We start from the raw sequence: 21,168 nt of genomic DNA on the forward strand, positions 1-21,168 counted from the left end.
TGATCAGAGGGAAGGTCCTCTCATGGATTGGTAACTGGTTAAAAGATATGAAACAAAGGGTGGGAATAAATGGTCAGTTTTCAGAATGGAGAGAGGTAAATAGTGGTGTCCCTCAGGGGTCTGTACTGGGCCCAGTCCTATTCAACATATTCATAAATGATCTGGAAAAAGGGGTAAACAGTCAGGTGGCAAAATTTGCAGACAATACAAAATTACTCAAGATAGTTAAGAGTAGCAGCCGTGTTAGTCTGTATTCGCAAAAAGAAAAGGAGTACTTGTGGGTCCTTTTCTTTTCAAGATAGTTAAGTCCCAGGCAGACTGCGAAGAACTACTAAAGGATCTCTCAAAACTAGGTGACTGGGCAACAAAATGGCAGATGAAATTTAATGCTGATAAATGCGAAGTAATGCACATTTGAAAACATAATCCCAACTATACACATAAATGATGGGGTCTAAATTAACTGTTACCACACAAGAGATCTTGGTGTCATTGTGAATAGTTTTCTGAAAACATTCACTCAATGTGCAGCAGCAGTCAAAAAAACGAACAGAATGCTGGGAATCATTAGGAAAGGGATAGATAAGACAGAAAAGATCATATTCCCTCTATGTAAATCCATGGTAACGTTGCGTGCAGATGTGGTCACCCCATCTCTAAAAAGATTTATAGGACTTGGAAAAGGTTCAGAGAAGGGCAACAAAAATGATTAGGGGTATGAAATGGTTTCTGTATGAGGAGAGATTAATAAAACTGGGATTTTTCAGTTTGGAAAAGAGACGACTAAGTGGGGATATGATTGAGGCCTATAAAATCGTGACTGGTGTGAAGAAACTGAATAAGGAAGTGTTGTTTATACCCTCTCATAACACAAGAACTAGGGGTCACCAAATGAAATTAATTGGCAGCAGGTTTAAAACAAACAAAAGGAAGTATTTCTTCGCACAATACACAGTCAAGCTGTGGAACTCTTTGCCCGGGGATGTTTTGAAGGTCAAGATTATAACAGGGGTCAAAAAAGAACTAGATGAATTCATGGAGGATAGGTCCATCAATAGTTATTAGCCAGGATGGGCAGGGATGGTGTCCCTAGCCTCTGTCAGAAGCTGGGAATGAGCAACAGAGAATGGATCACTTGATGGTTACCTGTTCTGTTCATTCCCTCTGGGGTACCTGGCATTGGCCACTGTCAGAAGACTGGATACTGGGCTAGATGGACTTTTGGTCTGACTCAGTATGGCCATTCTTATGTTCTTTTCCCTACAATCCATTCCCATTGATTCCCCTCCCCATAACTCCCTCCTCTCTTCCCTTATTCTGCTACTGTTCTACCCCCTAATATTCCTCCCCTATGGGGAAGCATTCATGTGTCTAATTTTTCTTCCCCAAATACTTTGATTACATTCCCCTCAAAATAAAACTGCCCCCCAAGACTCACAAATGCTAGTATCTTTTAGCCACTTTATGCAAAACTCCTTTTGTCTTAGGTGGGGGCTTGTGAGAAACTTATCCTTAGTTCTGTTAATTGAAGGGCGAGTTCATAACCAGCATTCTCAGTGAGCTCTGTGATTCATCTAATCCAATGGTTCTCAACCCATGGACTGCTTGCAGCCCATATGATATCCTCAAGGCCATAAAGGTATAATATATATAGTGTGGATATGGCCCACATAATGCTTGAGAGCTGCATATGTGGCCCATAATGGTAAATAGGCTGAGAACCACTGATATAGTCATTTGTACCTCTCAGTTTAACAGTACAAGGCAGCAGAAGGGAACTGATTTTTGGTAGGGGCCTATAACTTGGAATACTTTGGGCAAATAGCCCCAAATTTTGGATCACTAATGCTGCCCCCTGACTGCATGAGGCACACCAAATTTGGAAGCAATCTGGTTAACCATTTGGATGTTAGAGCACTGACAAGAGTCAAGCTTTAAAGCATATAAAACAGGAATGGAAACCCTCTAGCTGCCTTTTTTTTTTTTTTTTGAGTATGCACATTGTCTTAGAACCATTCTCAACATAGATCTCCAAAGGTTTAGTGTATACTATGCATTACCTGAGGAAATGTGCCCAGAGTGAGCCCACTGTGACCCACATCATATCAATAGTTTGATCTCTAGCTCCACACAAATAAAAACCACCTAGAAACTCAAGTGACCCCAAATCTGGGGCCTGAAGCCTAAGCCCTGCACTCTCCTGAGCAACACAGATTTGCAAAGGAATCTGACTGAATGTTAATGTTAGAGGACTTTGAATGGGCAATCTTTAAACAGAAGTCAGGATGCAGCCTTAACTCTAGTGGTGCAGTAGCACCACTGTCATATTGCACTCATCAGCAGAGCTGCCATAAACATTTACAACCTTTTCCTGAAACCCTTCACCAAAGAACTGGAGCTGGGCCTAGCTTGTTCCCAGAAACTTTGTGGGAGTCTTCTGAGTCCTTAGCGAAGGACAGGGCTCAGAGGGATTGTGGAGCAGGTATGAGGTGGGGAGACTAAAGGGTCATGTTGTACGCCTACAAACTTTGTGAAAAGGCAATTTCCTTTATAAATTTAGGTTACTGAATTGCATCCTACAATATTTTCTACTCCTCAGAAGAGGCCAACAACTCAGCACACACATAATGACCAGCCTTACAGTATAAAGGAAGTGTAAGGAAGAGCTGGGGATGGGAGAAGAACAAAAAATGTTGGTAAGTAAACACATTTCAACTGTTAAAGGGGCAAGAGAGGTCATAAACAAGTGACTATATTCAGCCTTGAATTACAGTGCTTTACAGTGAATTACAGTACAACCCTGTGATAATCTGTAGCCCTAAGTAAGCAACAGTTTTCTTTTTCTTCCTAGATTGTGTCTCTACATGTGATGTCAGTTTATTTCAGCCAACATGGGCTGCTTAGATTTTCAACTCAGAGCTGAATTTCTCTGCCATCATCTTCTAGCACTACATGCTGTGTGCAATACAGGCCTGATCCAACCATCACTGAAGTCAATGGCAAGACTCCAATGACTTCACTGAGAACAGGAGCAAGTGTTAAGAGACAAATCACTAGTGATACAATTACATAGGAGAGTTTCTGGATGAAAAAAAACAGATGCCCTGGAAAGTACATAAATTCTGAGGTGAGTCTTAGTTCGTTACAAGAACAAAGAAACGTATTGTGAGTAACTCCAATATATTGAGGGTTGGGTTACTTTTGCCTTGCATAAACTGCAATCTCTGAATTTCTTTCATCAAGGTTAATATTGAAACAAAATTATCTACAGCTAGCAATTAGCTGACACTAATCATAGAATATCAGAGTTGGAAGGGACTTCAGGAGGTCATCTAGTCCAACCCCTTGCTCAAAGCAGGACCAATCCCCAATTTTTGCCCCAGATCCCTAAATGGCCCCCTTAAGGATTGAACTCACAAGCCTGGGTTCAGCAGGCCAATGCTCAAACCACTGACCTATCCCTCCCCCCTAATGAACACTATGGGAAGAGATTATACTTCATAGGGAAAGTAGTACTGATCATTGATTGGTGTAAGAGCAGAGATACTCCATTTGGAAATCTGAATGATTCTGTGGCTTCCAAGTTTCACCAGGCATTCATCATTAATAGTTACCCAAACACATGGAACAGATCTACACAAGGGCTCTTGAAAAGCCCACCTTTACCATGGTGAAGGGGATCTCCCATTTATTCTGAAATAAAGGATCCCTTCCTGCTAGGTGGTGGAGTATAAAGTTTGTTTCCCACAGTATACAGCATCCCTGAGGAAGCAGTTGCATATAAAAGTTTCATTTTTCAGTGTGAATATATTGCTTATTGTACAGAACCCCTATGCAAACTGGTGCTTGTCATATTGTAAATGCCAAACCATGCCCTGCTGCTCCATGGGTGAGGAGCCCAGCCAACATCCTTAGTAGTCTCTTTGCACTCCATACCAAGCTGGCCTGGCTCCCGACCACAAGCTGGTGTGGGGCTCCCCTCTGCAGGAGACAGCAGTTTTCAGCATTTTACTCATAGAAAAGATACAGACTTCAATTACAGAAGTTGAAAGAATATTCACCTAAAGAGTTAGAGTGCAGCTTGTGTAGCAAGCAACTATGGAAGAGGCAAGCCTCAAAACACATACTCATCCTGCTCATGGGCTGAAACACAAATGCATTTGAAGTTTTGAGCATCCGTTATTAGAAGGGTTCACTGACAAAACAAAAACTGAAGGTTGGGTGGAAACAACAGAAGTGTATCAACTAATAATTTCAAAATTAAGGTCCTGATCCTGCAATCACACATGTGCATAACTTTACCCCCATGAGTATTGATTTCATATTGCTTGGAAAGTTAGGGATGTATTTAAGGTTTTGCAGGTTCTGTTCCTAAGAGGAGCAGGAAACTACCCTCGTCATTCTGACAATATGAGCAGGTCAGAATTTCAGGTACTGCCAAACAGTTTACTGCCATCAAATCAATAGAATTATTCAAAAGCTGACATGTGTGTCATCCAGCTGTCTTTGTTTTGTAATACAACCACACAACTGGTATAAGCTGCAGCCAGACCTTAAACACTTCCGAAATCAGATGTGACCGGGGCTGAATAAACAAAAATATTCCTACATACTTTATACTGGTTAAAAAACCAAACTTGGCATAAATAGTAAATCATACAGCAAGCTGCACACAAGGCCTATGACAACTGAAGTCTGCTGCAGTTTCCACGGTAAACATCTGATGAAGTGAGCTGTAGCTCACGAAAGCTCATGCTCAAATAAATTGGTTAGTCTCTAAGGTGCCACAAGTACTCCTTTTCTTTTTGGAGAATCTTCTGTGGCCACTAAATGCCAGAGAGTGTTTGCAAAATGCGTATTCACTATTTCATACAAACATTACGGATCTGACGGTGCACCTACTGTAGTTTTACATCTGGCTAAAATTAACTAAGCAATTTTGTTTTCACAAATTTAAAATAATCTGCAGGGTTTAAGTGAAGTGAGCGGGGAAAAATAATGACAAACTCTGAAAGTCAAACTGAGTAAATGAGCTTAATTAGAGATGCCTTCCCAACTCCAATCAAGCTTCAGAAGCTCATCTTTGGGACACAATTGGTTCCTCAATAATAATATTTTTTCCCCTCCCTCCACAGATTAACCTGTATAAAGAGCCCAAGGAAGTGTTGCATGCTAAAGGGAAAAGACTGGATTTCATAGACACCAAGCTTAGCTACTAACTAACATATTTCAGTGTGGCTGGTGGATGTACAACCAACCAACCAACCAACCACCCACCCTTTCTGTATCTTCGTGTACACATGCACACAGAGGAGAATACCTACCACCCAGCCTTATTGAACAGCGTGGGCAAAGAGTCAGCACTTCAGGCATAGCACATCCAGTCTGGTGGTGTCTTGGCCCAGGGACAGGTGAGGAACAGTCAGAGAGGAGCGCTAGGAGAAGAAATTCATGCAAAGTGACGTTAACATGAGTATACAAATGTGAGTGCAATAACTGAACTTAATGGGATTCCTGGGTTCAGCTCAATAGCCAGTGATTGACAGCTGAGCTGGCTATTGGTGACAAGACACCTAGGTGTCTATTAAAAGGGAAGTTTTGGCAATTGTCTTGACGCAGCAAGTCCTGTCCTAAGTAAGATGCACATTCTTCTCCCTGTTTCAGTGCCTGCCTGTCCCAGAACCAGGCTTCATAGGGAATGATGTAAGAGCATAGGCAGCACGGGTGCCTCACGGGTGCCTCACGGGTGCCTCAGTTACTGCGGTCCAAGTCTCTCCCAGCGGTGTTGATCTGTAGGGGAGATCCTCCCGCTCCAGCTGAAATCCCCACATATACGGATTCATTACAGGATGTCCAGCGCTGACAGGCCCTTGGGAGAAGGGGACCTGCGGCAGCTGCTGAAGCTATACCGCACGGAGATCTCCATGGCAGTGGATGACGTTTTCCCATTGCTTCATGGACTTGCTGATCATGACGTTGTCACAGAGGAGATGTTCAAGGTGAGAAGAACACGGGCATGCCATGCTAAGTGACCTGCTCTAGTGAGGATTATAACCCTAGAAGTAGTTTGAATGTGGATACCTGTAAATCTGGAAGAAGGGCTCTCAGAGGTGTGAGGAACTGTAAAAGGGATTGTCAGTGTCTCAGTGGGGGGAGGAAAGTGTCATATTTTAAGCTCACTTTGGGAATTACTGGGGTTATGACTACATTCCTTTGGGACTGGGCAATGATTGTGCACTGCTCTGTATGTGCACATGTACATATACATAGACCAAGATTTTCAAGTAACTAGTGATTATGGGTGCCCAATGAGAGTCACCTCAAAAGGGCAGAAGTTTCAGAAAGTGCTGAGTACCCACCATCTGAAAGTCAGTTGTCAAGCTGAGCACCCCAAACCACTGGGCACTTCTGAAAAGCTTGACTGGAGCTCCAGATTTATACTCTTGAAAAGGAATTGGAAAAACTGGAAATATTCCATTGAGGGACCAGGTGTATTTCCTTGATCTGTATCTGACGCTCTGATTCCCTCCCCCACTTCAGCTAGCTGGGAGTCTCATCAGCAAGGATGATCGTACTGGCACAAGCTAGTGCAGATAGTGTGGATAGAGACATTTGAAATATAGTTGTAGTAAAACTGCCTGGTGAGTTATATATAATGCTCAAGGTTAAAATAGGGAAGGAGAAACAACTGCAGGATACATGCTGCAGAGCTGACCTCTTCCTTTTTCAGCTGCCCTCCCCAGAGGGTGAAAACTGCTGTGTCTTACTTGGGGGCAGTGTTTTCAGGAGTTTTCTCTTGAATCAGCAGAGGCCTCAATTCCTGCAGGTGGCTGCTGGACTCCATTTGAGTCATTAGGTGGGGCTTTTAAATACTGCTATTTTTATTCTTACACAGCACCCCCTTCTGTCTGGAATGTAATACTGCAAGGAAGTCAGCATGGCAGCTCCTCGCAAGGAGCAGAACGTTGAATACTCAGTGTGTTTGTTGTCATTCTGAATTGTTTGATTTTTGGTGTTTTCTTGGTGGGGGCCCCAATGTCCTCTTGGCTTGAACAGATAGGGTGAAAAGTGTTTTCATGGTGGGAACACACAAATAAAAGGGGGAACAGCATGAGGAGGAAGTGGGAGCTGATTGAATGAAACCAAAAGGAGTGGAGCCAAGTAATTATAAAGCTGACCTCCGGTGCTAGAGGCTCAGTCTCGGTTATTAGACTGTAGTGCTCGTCAAATTGCAGGTCAGATGCACTTTGGCCCTTAACAGCAATTTTTAGGAAGCAGTGGCTATTTTATATGAAGGTTGTTAATGGAACTTTGTAAATCAACTTAATGTACTTTTTAAGGTATCTTCAATTAAAGCCCTTTGCTTTTCTATTTACAATGGCCTCCTGGCTTCTTTCTGCCCTTCCTCTGCTGTTTTCATGACTCCCCCCTCCCCCCCAATGCTACAGTGATAATGTGACTGTGTCGTCAGCTCTAGGCACTACAATTTCAAATCTCATGCTATTTGTCAAACATGGTTTCAGCCTCACTCAGTCAGCTCCGTCCTAGGGTCTCACTCCCCCCATAACCCAACACAGCCTACCCCAGCTTCCCGTTGAATGTGATCTTTTTGCTTTCCTTTAATGGATGAATGAAGCATCCATTCATGCACACCCAGGCACCACCAGGGGAGGGGGTGCTAGGTGCTGTAACCATGGCTCCCTCTTTGCTCATAGCCTGCATTACACAGCATGGGTGCAGCACAGCTAGGGTGGAGGGGGAGGGGAGGCATGGGAACATGAGGGATGCCCTTAAGAACTGCACATTTGATTACACTGCTCTTTTTTTTTCTTGAAGGAAACACTGAGTTTGAAGGAGCAGGAGGGTTCTCACAAGGCCTTCCATGCCATGCTAACCTGGCTACTGAGCCAGGATTCATCCACCATACAGGACTTCTGGAGGGTCCTCTTCAAGGATTACAACCTGGAGAGATACGCCAAGCTCCAGCATATTCAGAGCAGCTTTCCCAAAGGTAGGAGGGTGCTCAGATGGACTGTGAAGAGAACGACTCCCTACCTAGCAGGCCTCTGCTCCATGTGGTTTCCTCAGAGAGCACATCCTGCTCCTTTTTAGGAACCAAGAGCTTAGCCTCTTATACTCCAATTCCAGCCCCAAGAGAGGTGCAAAATGGCAGCCATCAGACCAGGAATGAAGTGGGAGGGGAGGGGAGAAGCAAGCAGTGGTTGTCTCAGTAATGATCAGCACCAAGGGGTACAGACCAGATCACTGGGGACCTAAAGAAATCTAGAGCCCCAGCAAAGCACTGGGCAGTTTGGAGTGTCCCCACCCCTGATGCCAATCTCTCTGCTTTCATTCTTTCCAGATGTGGATCTCAGCAGACAGCGCCGGGGGAGGAAACCACCCCCCAGTCCGAAGACCTTGGTGCTGCAGAAACAGCAGCCAAAGAGGAAAGCACCAGAGGAAAGCGACTCTCCCCAGCCAGCTCAGCCCTTGCTGAAATGCAACTCGAACCCTGGTACAGAGTCTCTTTCACTGCCTGGCTCATGCTGGATCCTGAGCCATGCTGGTGCACAGCCTCCCAAACCCATCAAGCAGATAGCTCACTAGGCCCTTCTTACGCTCACAATTCCCCCAGGCGCTAGAGGCAATGAAGAGCAGCTGTCCTATTTTGGACTTTGAAGCAGCTCTTCCCACTTGGGTCCAACAGCTGCTATCCTGGCTTCTTGTAGGCCTCAGGTAGCTCCCCATCCCCTCCAGAGCTATCTAAATGGAGTGGGGAAGAGAGGTGTGTATTCTGCTGCCCAGCCAGGCAAGAGAGCAGATCAAAGTCCCAGGGGCTTGTGATCAGGCAGAAATTTGGCTGAGCCTTAGAATCATAGAATCATAGAATATCAGGGTTGGAAGGGACCCCTGAAGGTCATCTAGTCCAACCCCCTGCTCAAAGCAGGACCAATTCCCAGTTAAATCATCCCAGCCAGGGCTTTGTCAAGCCTGACCTTAAAAACCTCTAAGGAAGGAGATTCTACCACCTCCCTAGGTAACGCATTCCAGTGTTTCACCACCCTCTTAGTGAAAAAGTTTTTCCTAATATCCAATCTAAACCTCCCCCACTGCAACTTGAGACCATTACTCCTCGTTCTGTCATCTGCTACCATTGAGAACAGTCTAGAGCCATCCTCTTTGGAACCCCCTTTCAGGTAGTTGAAAGCAGCTATCAAATCCCCCCTCATTCTTCTCTTCTGCAGGCTAAACAATCCCAGCTCCCTCAGCCTCTCCTCATAACTCATGTGTTCCAGTCCCCTAATCATTTTTGTTGCCCTTCGCTGGACTCTCTCCAATTTATCCACATCCTTCTTGAAGTGTGGGGCCCAAAACTGGACACAGTACTCCAGATGAGGCCTCACCAATGTCGAATAGAGGGGAACGATCACGTCCCTCGATCTGCTGGCTATGCCCCTACTTATACATCCCAAAATGCCATTGGCCTTCTTGGCAACAAGGGCACACTGCTGACTCATATCCAGCTTCTCGTCCACTGTCACCCCTAGGTCCTTTTCTGCAGAACTGCTGCCTAGCCATTCGGTCCCTAGTCTGTAGCTGTGCATTGGGTTCTTCCGTCCTAAGTGCAGGACCCTGCACTTATCCTTATTGAACCTCATCAGATTCCTTTTGGCCCAATCTTCCAATTGGTCTAGGTCCTTCTGTATCCTATCCCTCCCCTCCAGCGTATCTACCACTCCTCCCAGTTTAGTATCATCCGCAAATTTGCTGAGAGTGCAATCCACACCATCTTCCAGATCATTTATGAAGATATTGAATAAAACCGGCCCCAGGACCGACCCTTGGGGCACTCCACTTGATACCGGCTGCCAACTAGACATGGAGCCATTGATCACTACCCGTTGAGCCCGACAATTTAGCCAGCTTTCTACCCACCTTATAGTGCATTCATCCAGCCCATACTTCCTTAACTTGCTGACAAGAATACTATGGGAGACCGTGTCAAAAGCTTTGCTAAAGTCAAGAAACAATACATCCACTGCTTTCCCTTCATCCACAGAACCAGTAATCTCATCATAAAAGGCGATTAGATTAGTCAGGCATGACCTTCCCTTGGTGAATCCATGCTGGCTGTTCCTGATCACTTTCCTCTCATGCAAGTGCTTCAGGATTGATTCTTTGAGGACCTGCTCCATGATTTTTCCAGGGACTGAGGTGAGGGAGATGCCAGATCTCCTTGTAGGGAGATGCCAGTTGTCAGGGGGGGCAGGAGGAGTAGGGAAGGATGAGCTGGAGAATGTAGAAATGAAGAAGGAAATGGAAAGAATGGAGGAGAACCAGGGTGACTGGAAGAAGAGATGGAAGGAGAGGAAGAAGAGAGGAGAAAAGAATGAAGAATGAGAATTTTAAGAATGGAGATAGAGGAGAGGAAAAGAGCTGAAAGGAGAGAAATGTGATAGACAGAAGAAGAGGAAAAAGAATAAAGAGTTGGAGAAAATGTAAGAAAAGTCACATTGGACGTTTTCTAAAAGCTTAGTTCTCAGACTTATTTGGGAGCAGGTCTCTAGCCTGTGCTATACAGGGGGTCAGACTGGATGATCACCATGGTCCCTTCTGGCCTTGGAATCTACGAATCTCTTGAAAGTTAATATAAATCCATAATATACATCGCAGGGAGATGCAATCATTTATTCATGGTCTTTGGAGTTCGGATGAGTTTTGAAAGCTGCCCATTGTGCCAAGAGGTGTGCTGCATGTGCAAGAAGGAATGTAACCATTTTCAATTAGGAGTTCTTACTGCTGATATAGTTTCTCTTACACCCAAGCAGGTGCAATCTAAGTACCTAAATAGCTAGATCTGGCTGCTCACGTTGGAGCATTCACCATCCCTGCCTACTGTTCCAATTTCTTGTAAGGTTTCCATTGTCTCACCAGGAGAGGAATCAAGGGCTCTTTCTAATAATATCCAATGTGTATCCTTGTCTCTAACCCATGTTATAACCACACAGGGACTCTGCCAAAGACAAAAGCTGTAAAGAAACCAGAAGGTGTGGAGATCCAGCGTTTCCCTCTGGGAAATGGTGAGTGATGTGTCATACCCCATCAGTGAGTTTTCCGCTCATTTCTGCAGCCCAGTTTGGAAAAATCTTTGTTGTTAGCACCATCCAGCAATGAACAAGCTAAAACCGCTCCTGAGCTGGGTGTCACTGGGCCTCTTTCAGAATGGGAAAAGAATCCAACACCCCGCAGAGCCATGGACCCTGAGAGTGCTAGTGGGTTGGCGTCTCCCATACACAACATTAGGTTAAGTAAAATGTCTCAGAGAAGCAGCAGCTCCCAGAACCAGGTGACAAGTGCAGCACCACATAGGCACCTCAAAGGGTTAGGTGGTAGCATGCTTGTATAAGGAGATGGGGAGGATTAGTGGGTGAATGGAGGATTCTTAGTGTTTGTGAAACTAAAGGACAAGTAGCAATGGATTAAAAAAACCCAGCAAACCCATGAACTGCATGACTTTCCCTACACAGCTCTGTCAACACACCTTGAGCACATCTTGCTTCAAAGCAGGGCTTGGCCAGTGTGCAGAGACTTTCACTCATGCCCTGTAATGTGTGCTGGTTTTGTGATATGACCAATGATTTACTGGGACTAGACTGAGCCCACCAATCTCCTTTCATTTGAAATCAAATCCCTATTTAAGCCCACCTCCCCAGATGCTGATTGCAGCAGGTGGGAAGAGAGGTCTGCATTCTACTGCCCAGCCAGGCATGGGACCACATCAAATGGCCAGCTAGGGGCTTGTGATCTAGCAGAGATTGGGCCAGGCCTTGCAGGGAGATGCAATCGGGGTTGGGGGATCCCCTGATTGGGGGTCATCAGGTTGTATTTAATGCCTTGCCAGTTTTTAACATACTTCAAACAATAGCCCTCCCCTGTTCCTTGGAAGAATATATGCACAAAGGCTTTGTGTTTCATTGATGATGACTGTTTTTAAAACTATAGGCATTCAGAGTATGGCTGCCTCAGTCCAGAGGGCTGTCACTGTGTCATCCAGTGAACTACCAGTGAGCTGCGGGGCTGTAGAAGGAATTCTCATCAAACAGGTGTTTGAGTCAGGTAGATATGCCAATGTTCTGGGGCCAGAAAATCATGAACTTGGGGCTGGTCGTGCCTATAATAAGATACACAGCTGAATATCTAGGGAGTTAAAGAACAGTGCTCATGACAACAATGTGGGCCAACTCTATTCCAGGATTTTCCCTTTCCTGAGGACTGCCTGGTTCCAGTGAACAGATTTAGTTCAGGTTAATCAGAGTGACAGGACCCTCCTTCGTGAAGCTAGAAGCCACCCAGGCAATTATAGGTAGGGCAAGATTTCAGTAGAGGCTTGCAGAGGGGCTAATAGAGTGGATGTTGGGACCAGTGTGGGGGAGGGGTTAGCAGCTCAGACCAGCCAGAGGGCGCTGGAAGTAGCATACACTGGTGGAAATTGTGGATGACTGTGAGAAGAAGAACAGAGACATGGATAGGGTCAGCATCTGGGGAGGAGCTGGGATATTGGGGGATGGAGAAACCCCCCAAGGGAGTCCGGTTCAGGTGGAAAGTATAGTGGTACTGTAAGTCTGGACTGGGAGACCCTGTCCTCCTAGTATAGATGGTCTTTAATTTTTTAAAAGACACTGGCAGAATATAAACAAACACAGCCTTCTGGCTACCCCCTGCCTGCATAAGGAGGGTGGAGCTGTAATTTGTAGTTGTGATGTGGGCATGTAGGTAGCATCCTGCCATGGTGCACAAGAGTTATTTTTGCAGCAATATGAAGTAGCAAGTGGCAGCAGGAGCCAGCACTCCACCTTGCTGGGCCAGCTGGACAGGTGGTGTTTTGCCCCATGATTCTCACAAACAGGCTACACCTGGCAGGGTCCATGGCTACCTGCTACTGGCTCTCTGCCCTAACCTAGGATTTGGCCCTTGAAACCTCAGCATCCAGTGTGGATGATTCTTGACAAAGCCAATGTAGGTCAGATCCTTCATTTACTTGCCAAGCCTTGGGCTCAGGATTAAGTTCCCTGGTAAGAGTCCATTTCATCACTAGCAGCTAAACAGGGACCTGAACTCCTGCCTGCCACATTTTCTGGGGCCCATGGTGTCATCAGCTGCTTCAGAGGAAGTGCTGACTCATGTACTGGGCCCTTGAGAGTGAAACAGAGAAGATGGTTTTCAAACATTTCTAAAACGTAATGCTTTTTTACACCTGATCTGCTTGAACTCCAGCATCATTACCACGTTAACAATGAAACCTTCCCCTGAACCCGAGCATTTTTCGAGCAGCGTGTGTGTCTGCTCCTAGCACACAACTTACATAAGCCAGGGTGTCCTCTCTTCCAGGGGGCTCCAAGAAATGTGTCAAAGTTGGAGGCGAGTTTTATGCACCAAGCAAGTTTGAGGAACCTGGGGGAAAGAACAAAAGCCGAAGCCTGAAGCCTGGTGTGCGAGCCAAGGGATTTCAAGGGCCCCAATACGTATGCTTTCAGCACATACAAGTTTTTTTTACCTCTTTGTCCTGTTTGAGTCCCCTTTGCAGTAAGGTGTTTCACACTCTGCACTGGTTCCACCCATACAGCTCAGCTCAGCCTTGTCCTTTTTCTTCATAAACTATCGAGCAAGTTTGTGCTTGACTTGGCCCTGGGCAGGTCGGGCAGACTTCGTGCTGTATGTGAAAGATGTGAGAGGGTTGCTAACCTTTCCCTACTCTCTGAACCAGCTCGGCCTAAAGCGCTCTCAGAGCAGTGTCCTTCCCTCAGCACCACAGCGACTCCAGCCAGTCGGCACAAGTCAGACTCCACTGCAGGAATCTAGACTTAGCATCCTTCTGAGTCAGGACATGCATCTATATCTATAACGCCAGTCTGATCACAGTAGCATTTGCTGCCTCACCCCTGTCCATCTCACTCTGCAGAATGGGGAGCTGAAAATAAACTCACAGAGCAGCCTCCATGTCACCCCTGTTCACACCGTGGATCAAACCCTCTACCAGGTAAAAACTCTGCTGAGGAGCTGAGCTTCTCTTCTCCTCTGCCAGGAGCAGGCAAAGCGTTTCTCTCCAGTGTCATTCCCTTCTCCTCCAGGGACAATTTTCCAAATGTTGTGCAGGGCCCACACCCCGTTTTTTTGATTCTCTTGTGGTGGATAGCAGTGTGCCTCTTTGCGGCACCACCTTGTCTCAGTGAGAGTGAGATTCTCCTTCTGAGCCCCAGGATGCTGCATAGAATTAGTGCATAACTCCTGGAAGTGTCTAGTTTCCTCAGTCTGGTAGTCTTGCTACCAGAGAGGAGGAGACAAAAGGGCTTGGTTAGGACAAACATTTGCTCTCGAAAAGCCCCCTGCCCCTGGCAAACTGGAATTCCCCAGAAGATTCCAAAGTGAAACAGCCACCATTTCCATCCACTGCCCAGCCCAAGAGCTCCCTGCTTAACTAGGAGTTTGTGTATGGGCACTATACCTGCATGTTGAAAGTGTTCAATGGGGAAAGGTTTTCAGACGTTCAGAGCTTCCCTGCAGGCTGTCAGATATGTTGTATATAACCCATGGAGACAAGTGTCTGTTGAATTTGTGGGATTCTGGAGTTTGGAATTAAGGATGAAGCATTCACTATTTTAATTCCTTGCCAGATCCCCAGCAAGGAAGCACCTGCCAGGTGTAATGTCGCCGAAATACCATAGACAGTACCTGGCCACCGAAGTCAGGCACGCTTGTGTTATAATGCCACAGCTGCCAGCCAGCTGAAACACATATTGTCCCCTAAGCGTTCACCTCTCTTGGTGCTCAGCTCTGTATTCTGTTTTGTCATCCTGTAGGGAGAAGAGAGAGGTATTCTCTGAAGTCCATGATACTAATGTTTTGCTCCAAAACTAATGTTTTGTTGTGACATCTGATAGCAAGGATTCACCAATTGGTCACCTGTGCTAGAACATGACCCTTTATAACAGACCAAGTCCAGTTTATCCTGCAGTATACTGAATTGCAATGAGCGAGTGAACAGATAACCATAGTTGTAGTGAGGGAGAAGTTGCTTTGAATTTCTGTGCTTTTGTTTTCTGTTACATCATGCGCTATTTGCCTCCCTGGGTCAGAAGAACGATGATGAATGTGCAGTGTGCAGGGATGGTGGGGAGCTGATCTGCTGTGACGGCTGCCCCAAAGCTTTCCACCTGGCCTGCCTCGTGCCCCCAATGACAGAAATTCCAAGGTAATAAAAAGCATTCCTAGGCACACTCCCCACAGCGAGTATTTACTGCTCTATCACCCCATCAGGTCCCTCTGGTCTGGGGGAGGGTCGGGGGGGGGAAGATGCAGGGTTTTCAAAGTGATCAGTGTTGGGCTAAAAAAATGCTGAAATAATTTTGCATTATTTTGCCTTATTTTCTTAACCAGATTTATAATAAAAACCAAAAACTTGTCCTAAATATAAGAAGGCTTTCCTCTTCCTACAGAGGCAAGGACCTTGAATACACTTGGGGCCTACACGCTGGGCCAGGTCCTTAGCGGTTGTAAATCAGCATAGCTTCATTGTAATTAATTGCTGATCACAGAACTGGCCACTAGCCAGCACTGTTGCTTTACTCAACTGTGACCAATGAGACGTCAAAGTACCATTGTGGTAAATGCAGGTTGGCTTTGCTTTCTCATTTCTCTTGTTCCCCTTAAACATTTGCATACCTATTTCTTTATCATCTGACTTTGAGCAGCGGGACATGGAGGTGCATCTCTTGCTCAGCTGGGAAAGTGAAGCAGGACCAGCGCACAGAAGAGCCACCATGCGAGACACAGGTATAGCTAGGAGCCTTGCTTCACCAAACAGCCACGTCCAACCACTTCCCTATCGTTATCTGCACGCCGCTCTTCTCCTGTGCCCTAGATGGAAATTGGGCAAAATGAGAGGATTAAGTTCCAGGTGCTGTTGGGATTATCCTGCCTTGTATGTAATGTGATATATGAACCCCTTACAGCCTCCTTCCTCTGCTGCTTGTATCTACACAACAAATGGTGGGCAAGCTTTTGCTCAGAGTTTTTGCCCACTCTGTTGGGATAGTTCGCTTCCCTCAGAAGGAACAAATTCTTTGAGGGTGTCAACAACACATGGAGGAGGGTGATCCAATGAACACAGTGTACTTGGGATTTTTCAGAAAGCCTTTTGCAAGGTCCCTCACCAAGAGCTCTCAAGGAAGCTAAGTGATCATGGGATAAGAGAGAAGGTCCTCTTTTCAGTCAGTAACTGATTAAAAGATAGGAAGCAAAGGATAGGAATAAATTATCCGTTTTCACAAATGGAGATAGGTAAACAGTGGGGTCCCCTATGAACTGTCCTGGGACCTGTGCTGGTCAACATATTCATTAATGAGCTGGAAAAAGGGATGAGCAGTGAGCTGGCAAAGTTTGCAGGTGATTTAAAATTATGTAAAATAAATCCAAAGCTGCCTGAAAAAAGTTACAAATGTATCTCACAAAACTGGTGACTGGGCAACAAAATGGCAGATGAAATTCAACACTGATAAATGCAAAGTAATGTATATTGGAAAAAATAATCCTAACTACACAAAATGATGGGCTCTAAATTAGCTGTTATTACTCAAGAAAGATCTTAGATTCATTGTTCATAGTTCTCCAAAAAGTTCAGCTCAATGCACATCAGCAGTCAAAAAGGTGAACAGAGTGCTAGGAAATACCAGGAAAGGATAGAAAATAAGACAGAAAATACCATAATGCCACTATAGAAATCCATGTTATGCCACATTAAATGCTGTTTCCAGTTCTGGTTGCTCTCAGCACTGTATGTCAGGAATTCACCACTTCAACAATGGAACGTGTCCATACACCAGCCTTTGTCAAACCTGAGCAGATTTGCCACACACTTGAAACAAACTCACTGATAAATATAAACTGTTAAAGAAGTTTATTGCTTACAAAAGATATTTTACGTGATTATAAGTGATAGATAAAAAACCAGACTTAGTTACCAAAGGAAATAAAATATAACCATGCAGACTAAACTCTCAACCCTATTAGACTGGGAAACAACTATATCAAACAGTTTTTATCATCCCACTGAATATTGCAGTCCTTAATATACATATGTCAGTTTTAAAAGCTGGGCCAATCCCCTCTGTTAGAGTCTGTAAGAAGTATCTTAGTTGTTTGCAGAATGGGTGGGGACAGAAGGGCCCAGTATGTGTCCACTCTGTCTGTTTTATACTCTCAGTCCATGTGCTTGGAAACCACAAGTCCAGGCATGTCTGGGGGCATTGCTGAATGTCCTGGCAAAGTTGAGCAATTCCCCTGGAGTGGCCTCATGCAGCTGAATCATTGAATTGTAGTTCTATTGCTGGACAATGGTTGTTGGATTTTTTTAAACCCCACCCGCATGTTGGTTATTTTCCTTGCTGTTACCTCTGGGGAGCTAATTCCCTAATTTACAGCATGTTTTAGTGACACCCATACAACACAATTGGCATAACTTCATATGCATTAATGATATACATATATTGCTAGAGAAATCATTTTCAGAATATCATAGCCTGATACCTGACAAGGCATGCGTTATATGTAAGATCACAATTACATAAAAATTAAGAATATGTGGGTTACAGGATGCTCCCCAAGGTTTAGAAGGTCACAGTGGGGCTGAAAATAAAATCCAAATTCTCCACCTTTTCTTTACACAGAAACTGACAGTTGGTGAGAAATGTGGAGTCTGCAGGGGAGGAGGAAACATGAGCTACTGTGCCCAGTGCTTCAAGGCCTTCCACTCCCACTGCCACTTCCCTACCCAAGCAGAGCGGCTCAGGTGAGGCTCACGAGTGCAAAGGCATTACCATCTCCCACCCGGCTGTACCTGATTTAATCCAGATACAGGTTCTTGGTCTATTATTTATGTTATATTTGCTGGACACTGCTGTTCTCCAGTTTCTTAAGATCAAAAATACATTTGATTCACATCTCTGGTTGCTCCCCAGTACTCTGGTACTTTGCACACATGTTCTATGTTCCAACCCCCATGCACATTCAGAGTGTTCCACTATGGGGTTGGACCAGTCTTTAGAAGCTGAAGGCAACTGGCTTGCTGTCAAAGATTGCACTGAAATTCTCTATATTGTCTTAAATCCTTCATAGTTCTCTCCCACACTTACCTTTTCTGATCCGCAATAGCAACACATACAAAGACGCTCCTTGATTTTTCCAATCTGCAGGGTGATGGTTTGACTAGGATCCATAATCTTTATCTTCTGTTCCAGTGAAACCTTGCTATGCAAGTCCTGCTCTAGCAGCTCTGGAACCAGTGGCCTGGAGGGAACAGTGAGTTCCAATAGCCCTGGAGTAAGAGCAGTGAAGGTCAGTACAGTCAGAAACTTTTTTGCAGTGCGTGCGGAAGTCCTAGATGTCTTTTTTGGGCTATTTAGGAAATTGCGTTTCAGTGGGAGCAACTTCTTCCAGCAGATGCTTTGCCTTTCTGCATCATCTTCCATTGAAGACTCTCAAAGCACTTTACAAACATAGATATAGTACTCATGTGAGGGAGGAAAGCTCCAGATTTTTTTTACAGATGATGAAATGAAGGCTGAGAGAAGTTGTGCTTTACCTGGATCAGTGGGGGAACAGAATCCAGATCACATGACTGTAAGTCATGTGGTTTAACCACAAGGCCAGCCTTTCTAGCTGAGCCATGTCTTCTCTAAAGCACCGTACACATGCCTAGGAATACAGTACAACATAAGAGTAAGAACATTCAGCGTTCCGGTGAACTTAGTACACAGTTCCAAGTGCATGTGGTTAAGGGAATCCCCTGTACAGCTGGGTATAGAACTGAGATCAAAGTTTTAAAAGTCCTTTTCAGAAGTTTACCAGACATATTGCAGTATATCACTTCAGAGATACTGCCACACTTACTAACCACTTCAGTTGCTTGCAGAAAAGACACAGCTAGTCGCCTTGCCAATATTCACTCCAAGAACCTCAGTCATTCAGGACCAGAAGGGACCACCATGCTAATCCAAGTAATGAAAGCATAATCCAGGAATGGCTACGTTTACTGACCCTCCAACCCACATACAATAATTTTCAGACGTTTGAGAGCCAAAAGCTATACAGCCTGGCCCTTAGCCCTCCCTCTCTGCATAACAGAAACTCCTCGTCTCACTTCCCTGCCATAGGGCAGAAGCCCTGTGCTCCCCTTCCCTCCCCCCACCCCTGCTCAGTCTGGTAGGCAGAAAATGAGCTAAGAGGCTCTGCAAACCACACTTCACCTGTAAAAGAGCTAAAGCCACAGTCTGGCCATTCCTACCACAGAATAGAGACATAGATCCATTATGTTTAACATTTCAACATCATGTTGTGAAACTGAGCATTTTGGCCATGTTCTGGTTTCCAGGCAGTGGAAGACTCTGCTGGGAATGATCCGATCCTGAATAAAGAGGAGCTGGACTCTCTCCTGGGTGAGGTAACAAACTATTTCACCTTCTCATCTCTCTGATTTTATTTTATGCAAGAAAATAGTCTACAATCTGAACAGAACAGTTCCTATAGGTCCTGGAATTCACAAGTAGTCAGCTCACCTGTTTGCAAAGGCTCCCCACCCAATACAGGCCTAAAGGCAGCTGGGTCCAACTGCAGAAACACTGAAACATTTTCAAGAGTGCTGTGGGTGGCTGTACTGAATGGGCAATCCTTTGTCAATGGGTATTCCCTGTAAGCCTTGCTGCACCATCAGAAACCCTGCTGTGAAAAGATATAGATTACGGCTCCTGGAGAGCTAGGGTACAGGTTGAGGCAGGTCTGAACAGGTCCATTTACAAGTTTGATAAGTCCTAAAGCAGGTTTATTTTTGTATACTTTGTTTGAAATTGTTGCCCCTTAAAGCGGGGGACAGAAAGCAAAGGCAGACCCTCGCAAGTGCCTCATATAGCCAGATCAATCAGTTCTCACTTGGAGAAAACTTTCTGATTGCCCTCAAGAAGCCATTCCTTTGCTTTCCTGAGACACCCTAAATACACCCTACCCCTTTGTTGCCTCCTTTTTGTCTTCCAGAGCTCCTTTGATGGGATCCTGCAGTGGGCATTCCAGAACATGTCTCGTCCACTCTCAGAGACTCACGGATTTTTCTCCTAGCACTTCTTGTAATTGTGGACATGTCATACCAATTTGCTGCCCTACGCACATTGGACTTGACACTAATAATCTCTAAACAGCTCGTGCTGACATCTTGGGATATACGGTATTTTCCCATGTTGAATCCCTGCTAATTTATTTCTACTTCTACCTCTTTATTACAGCGATAGGATGGTTTCAAATTAATATAGGGAGGAATTCAGGGTGTAAGGGTCTGAAAAGTTCACTGCAAAGGCTCATATACCATCCCTTGGATTTTTCTTTCCCTTTGATCCTTTCTTTCCCTGTTGCATTCACAGTCTATCTGCTGATATTTTATTGGATTTATCTCACAGGAAAATTGTTTAAAAGCTAGTATAGGATGTAGATTTGTTCTCATTTTCCATTAAAAATAAATCTGTCTGCTCCCATTAATCTGAAATAAAAGGCATCGAGAGTGACTGACACATTGTTAGCCGACGGCCAAGGATGTTTGGTGAGGTGCCAGCTATGCCCGTTTATACCATCCGTGACTTTAACCGTTAGGACGCACTGTCCCTTCGCGGCGGGCAGCCCGGGCTAGGCTGACGGATGCCCCAAGGTCCTAACCACCCGTGACTTTAACTGCTAGAGCTCAGAGCTCCTTCGCAGCGGGCAGTCAATACTGACTGACAGGTGCCCCAATGGCAGCACTAAGAGCCTCTCCACACCCGTGACTTTAACTGCTAGAGCTCAGAGCTCCTTCGCAGCGGGCAGTCAATACTGACTGACAGGTGCCCCAATGGCAGCACTAAGAGCCTCTCCACACCCGTGACTTTAACTGCTAGAGCTCAGAGCTCCTTCGCAGCGGGCAGCCAGGATTGACTGACAGGTGCCCCAAGAGTTTGCCCCGTGGAGGCGGCACAACTCAATGCTAGGCTCTTAGTACTCTCACCTAATGGCCAGGCTTTAGAGCCAAAACGGCTGAGGTTCTTTAATTGTGTCGGCTGCTTTACAGTAAACCAGAGAAAACAAGTCAGGTTTATG

The 21,168-nt window shown here is 45.2% G+C and overlaps 1 protein-coding gene across 1 annotated transcript; it reads left to right on the forward strand.

The window, feature by feature from the left end:
* Positions 1–5,849: 5,849 nt before the first annotated feature.
* Positions 5,850–20,163, forward strand: LOC140916812 (autoimmune regulator). The gene is made up of 11 exons (XM_073358700.1): positions 5,850–5,999; positions 7,837–8,011; positions 8,363–8,515; positions 11,010–11,081; positions 12,004–12,117; positions 13,390–13,523; positions 13,961–14,038; positions 15,135–15,250; positions 15,750–15,831; positions 19,427–19,495; positions 20,083–20,163. Exons 1-11 carry the CDS (start codon positions 5,850–5,852, stop codon positions 20,161–20,163), a joined length of 1,224 nt encoding a protein of 407 aa, XP_073214801.1.
* The last annotated feature ends 1,005 nt before the right edge of the window (positions 20,164–21,168 follow it).

The sequence above is a fragment of the Lepidochelys kempii genome, chromosome 9, assembly GCF_965140285.1.
Source record: "Lepidochelys kempii isolate rLepKem1 chromosome 9, rLepKem1.hap1, whole genome shotgun sequence".
In the NCBI taxonomy this organism is placed as follows: domain Eukaryota; kingdom Metazoa; phylum Chordata; order Testudines; family Cheloniidae; genus Lepidochelys; species Lepidochelys kempii.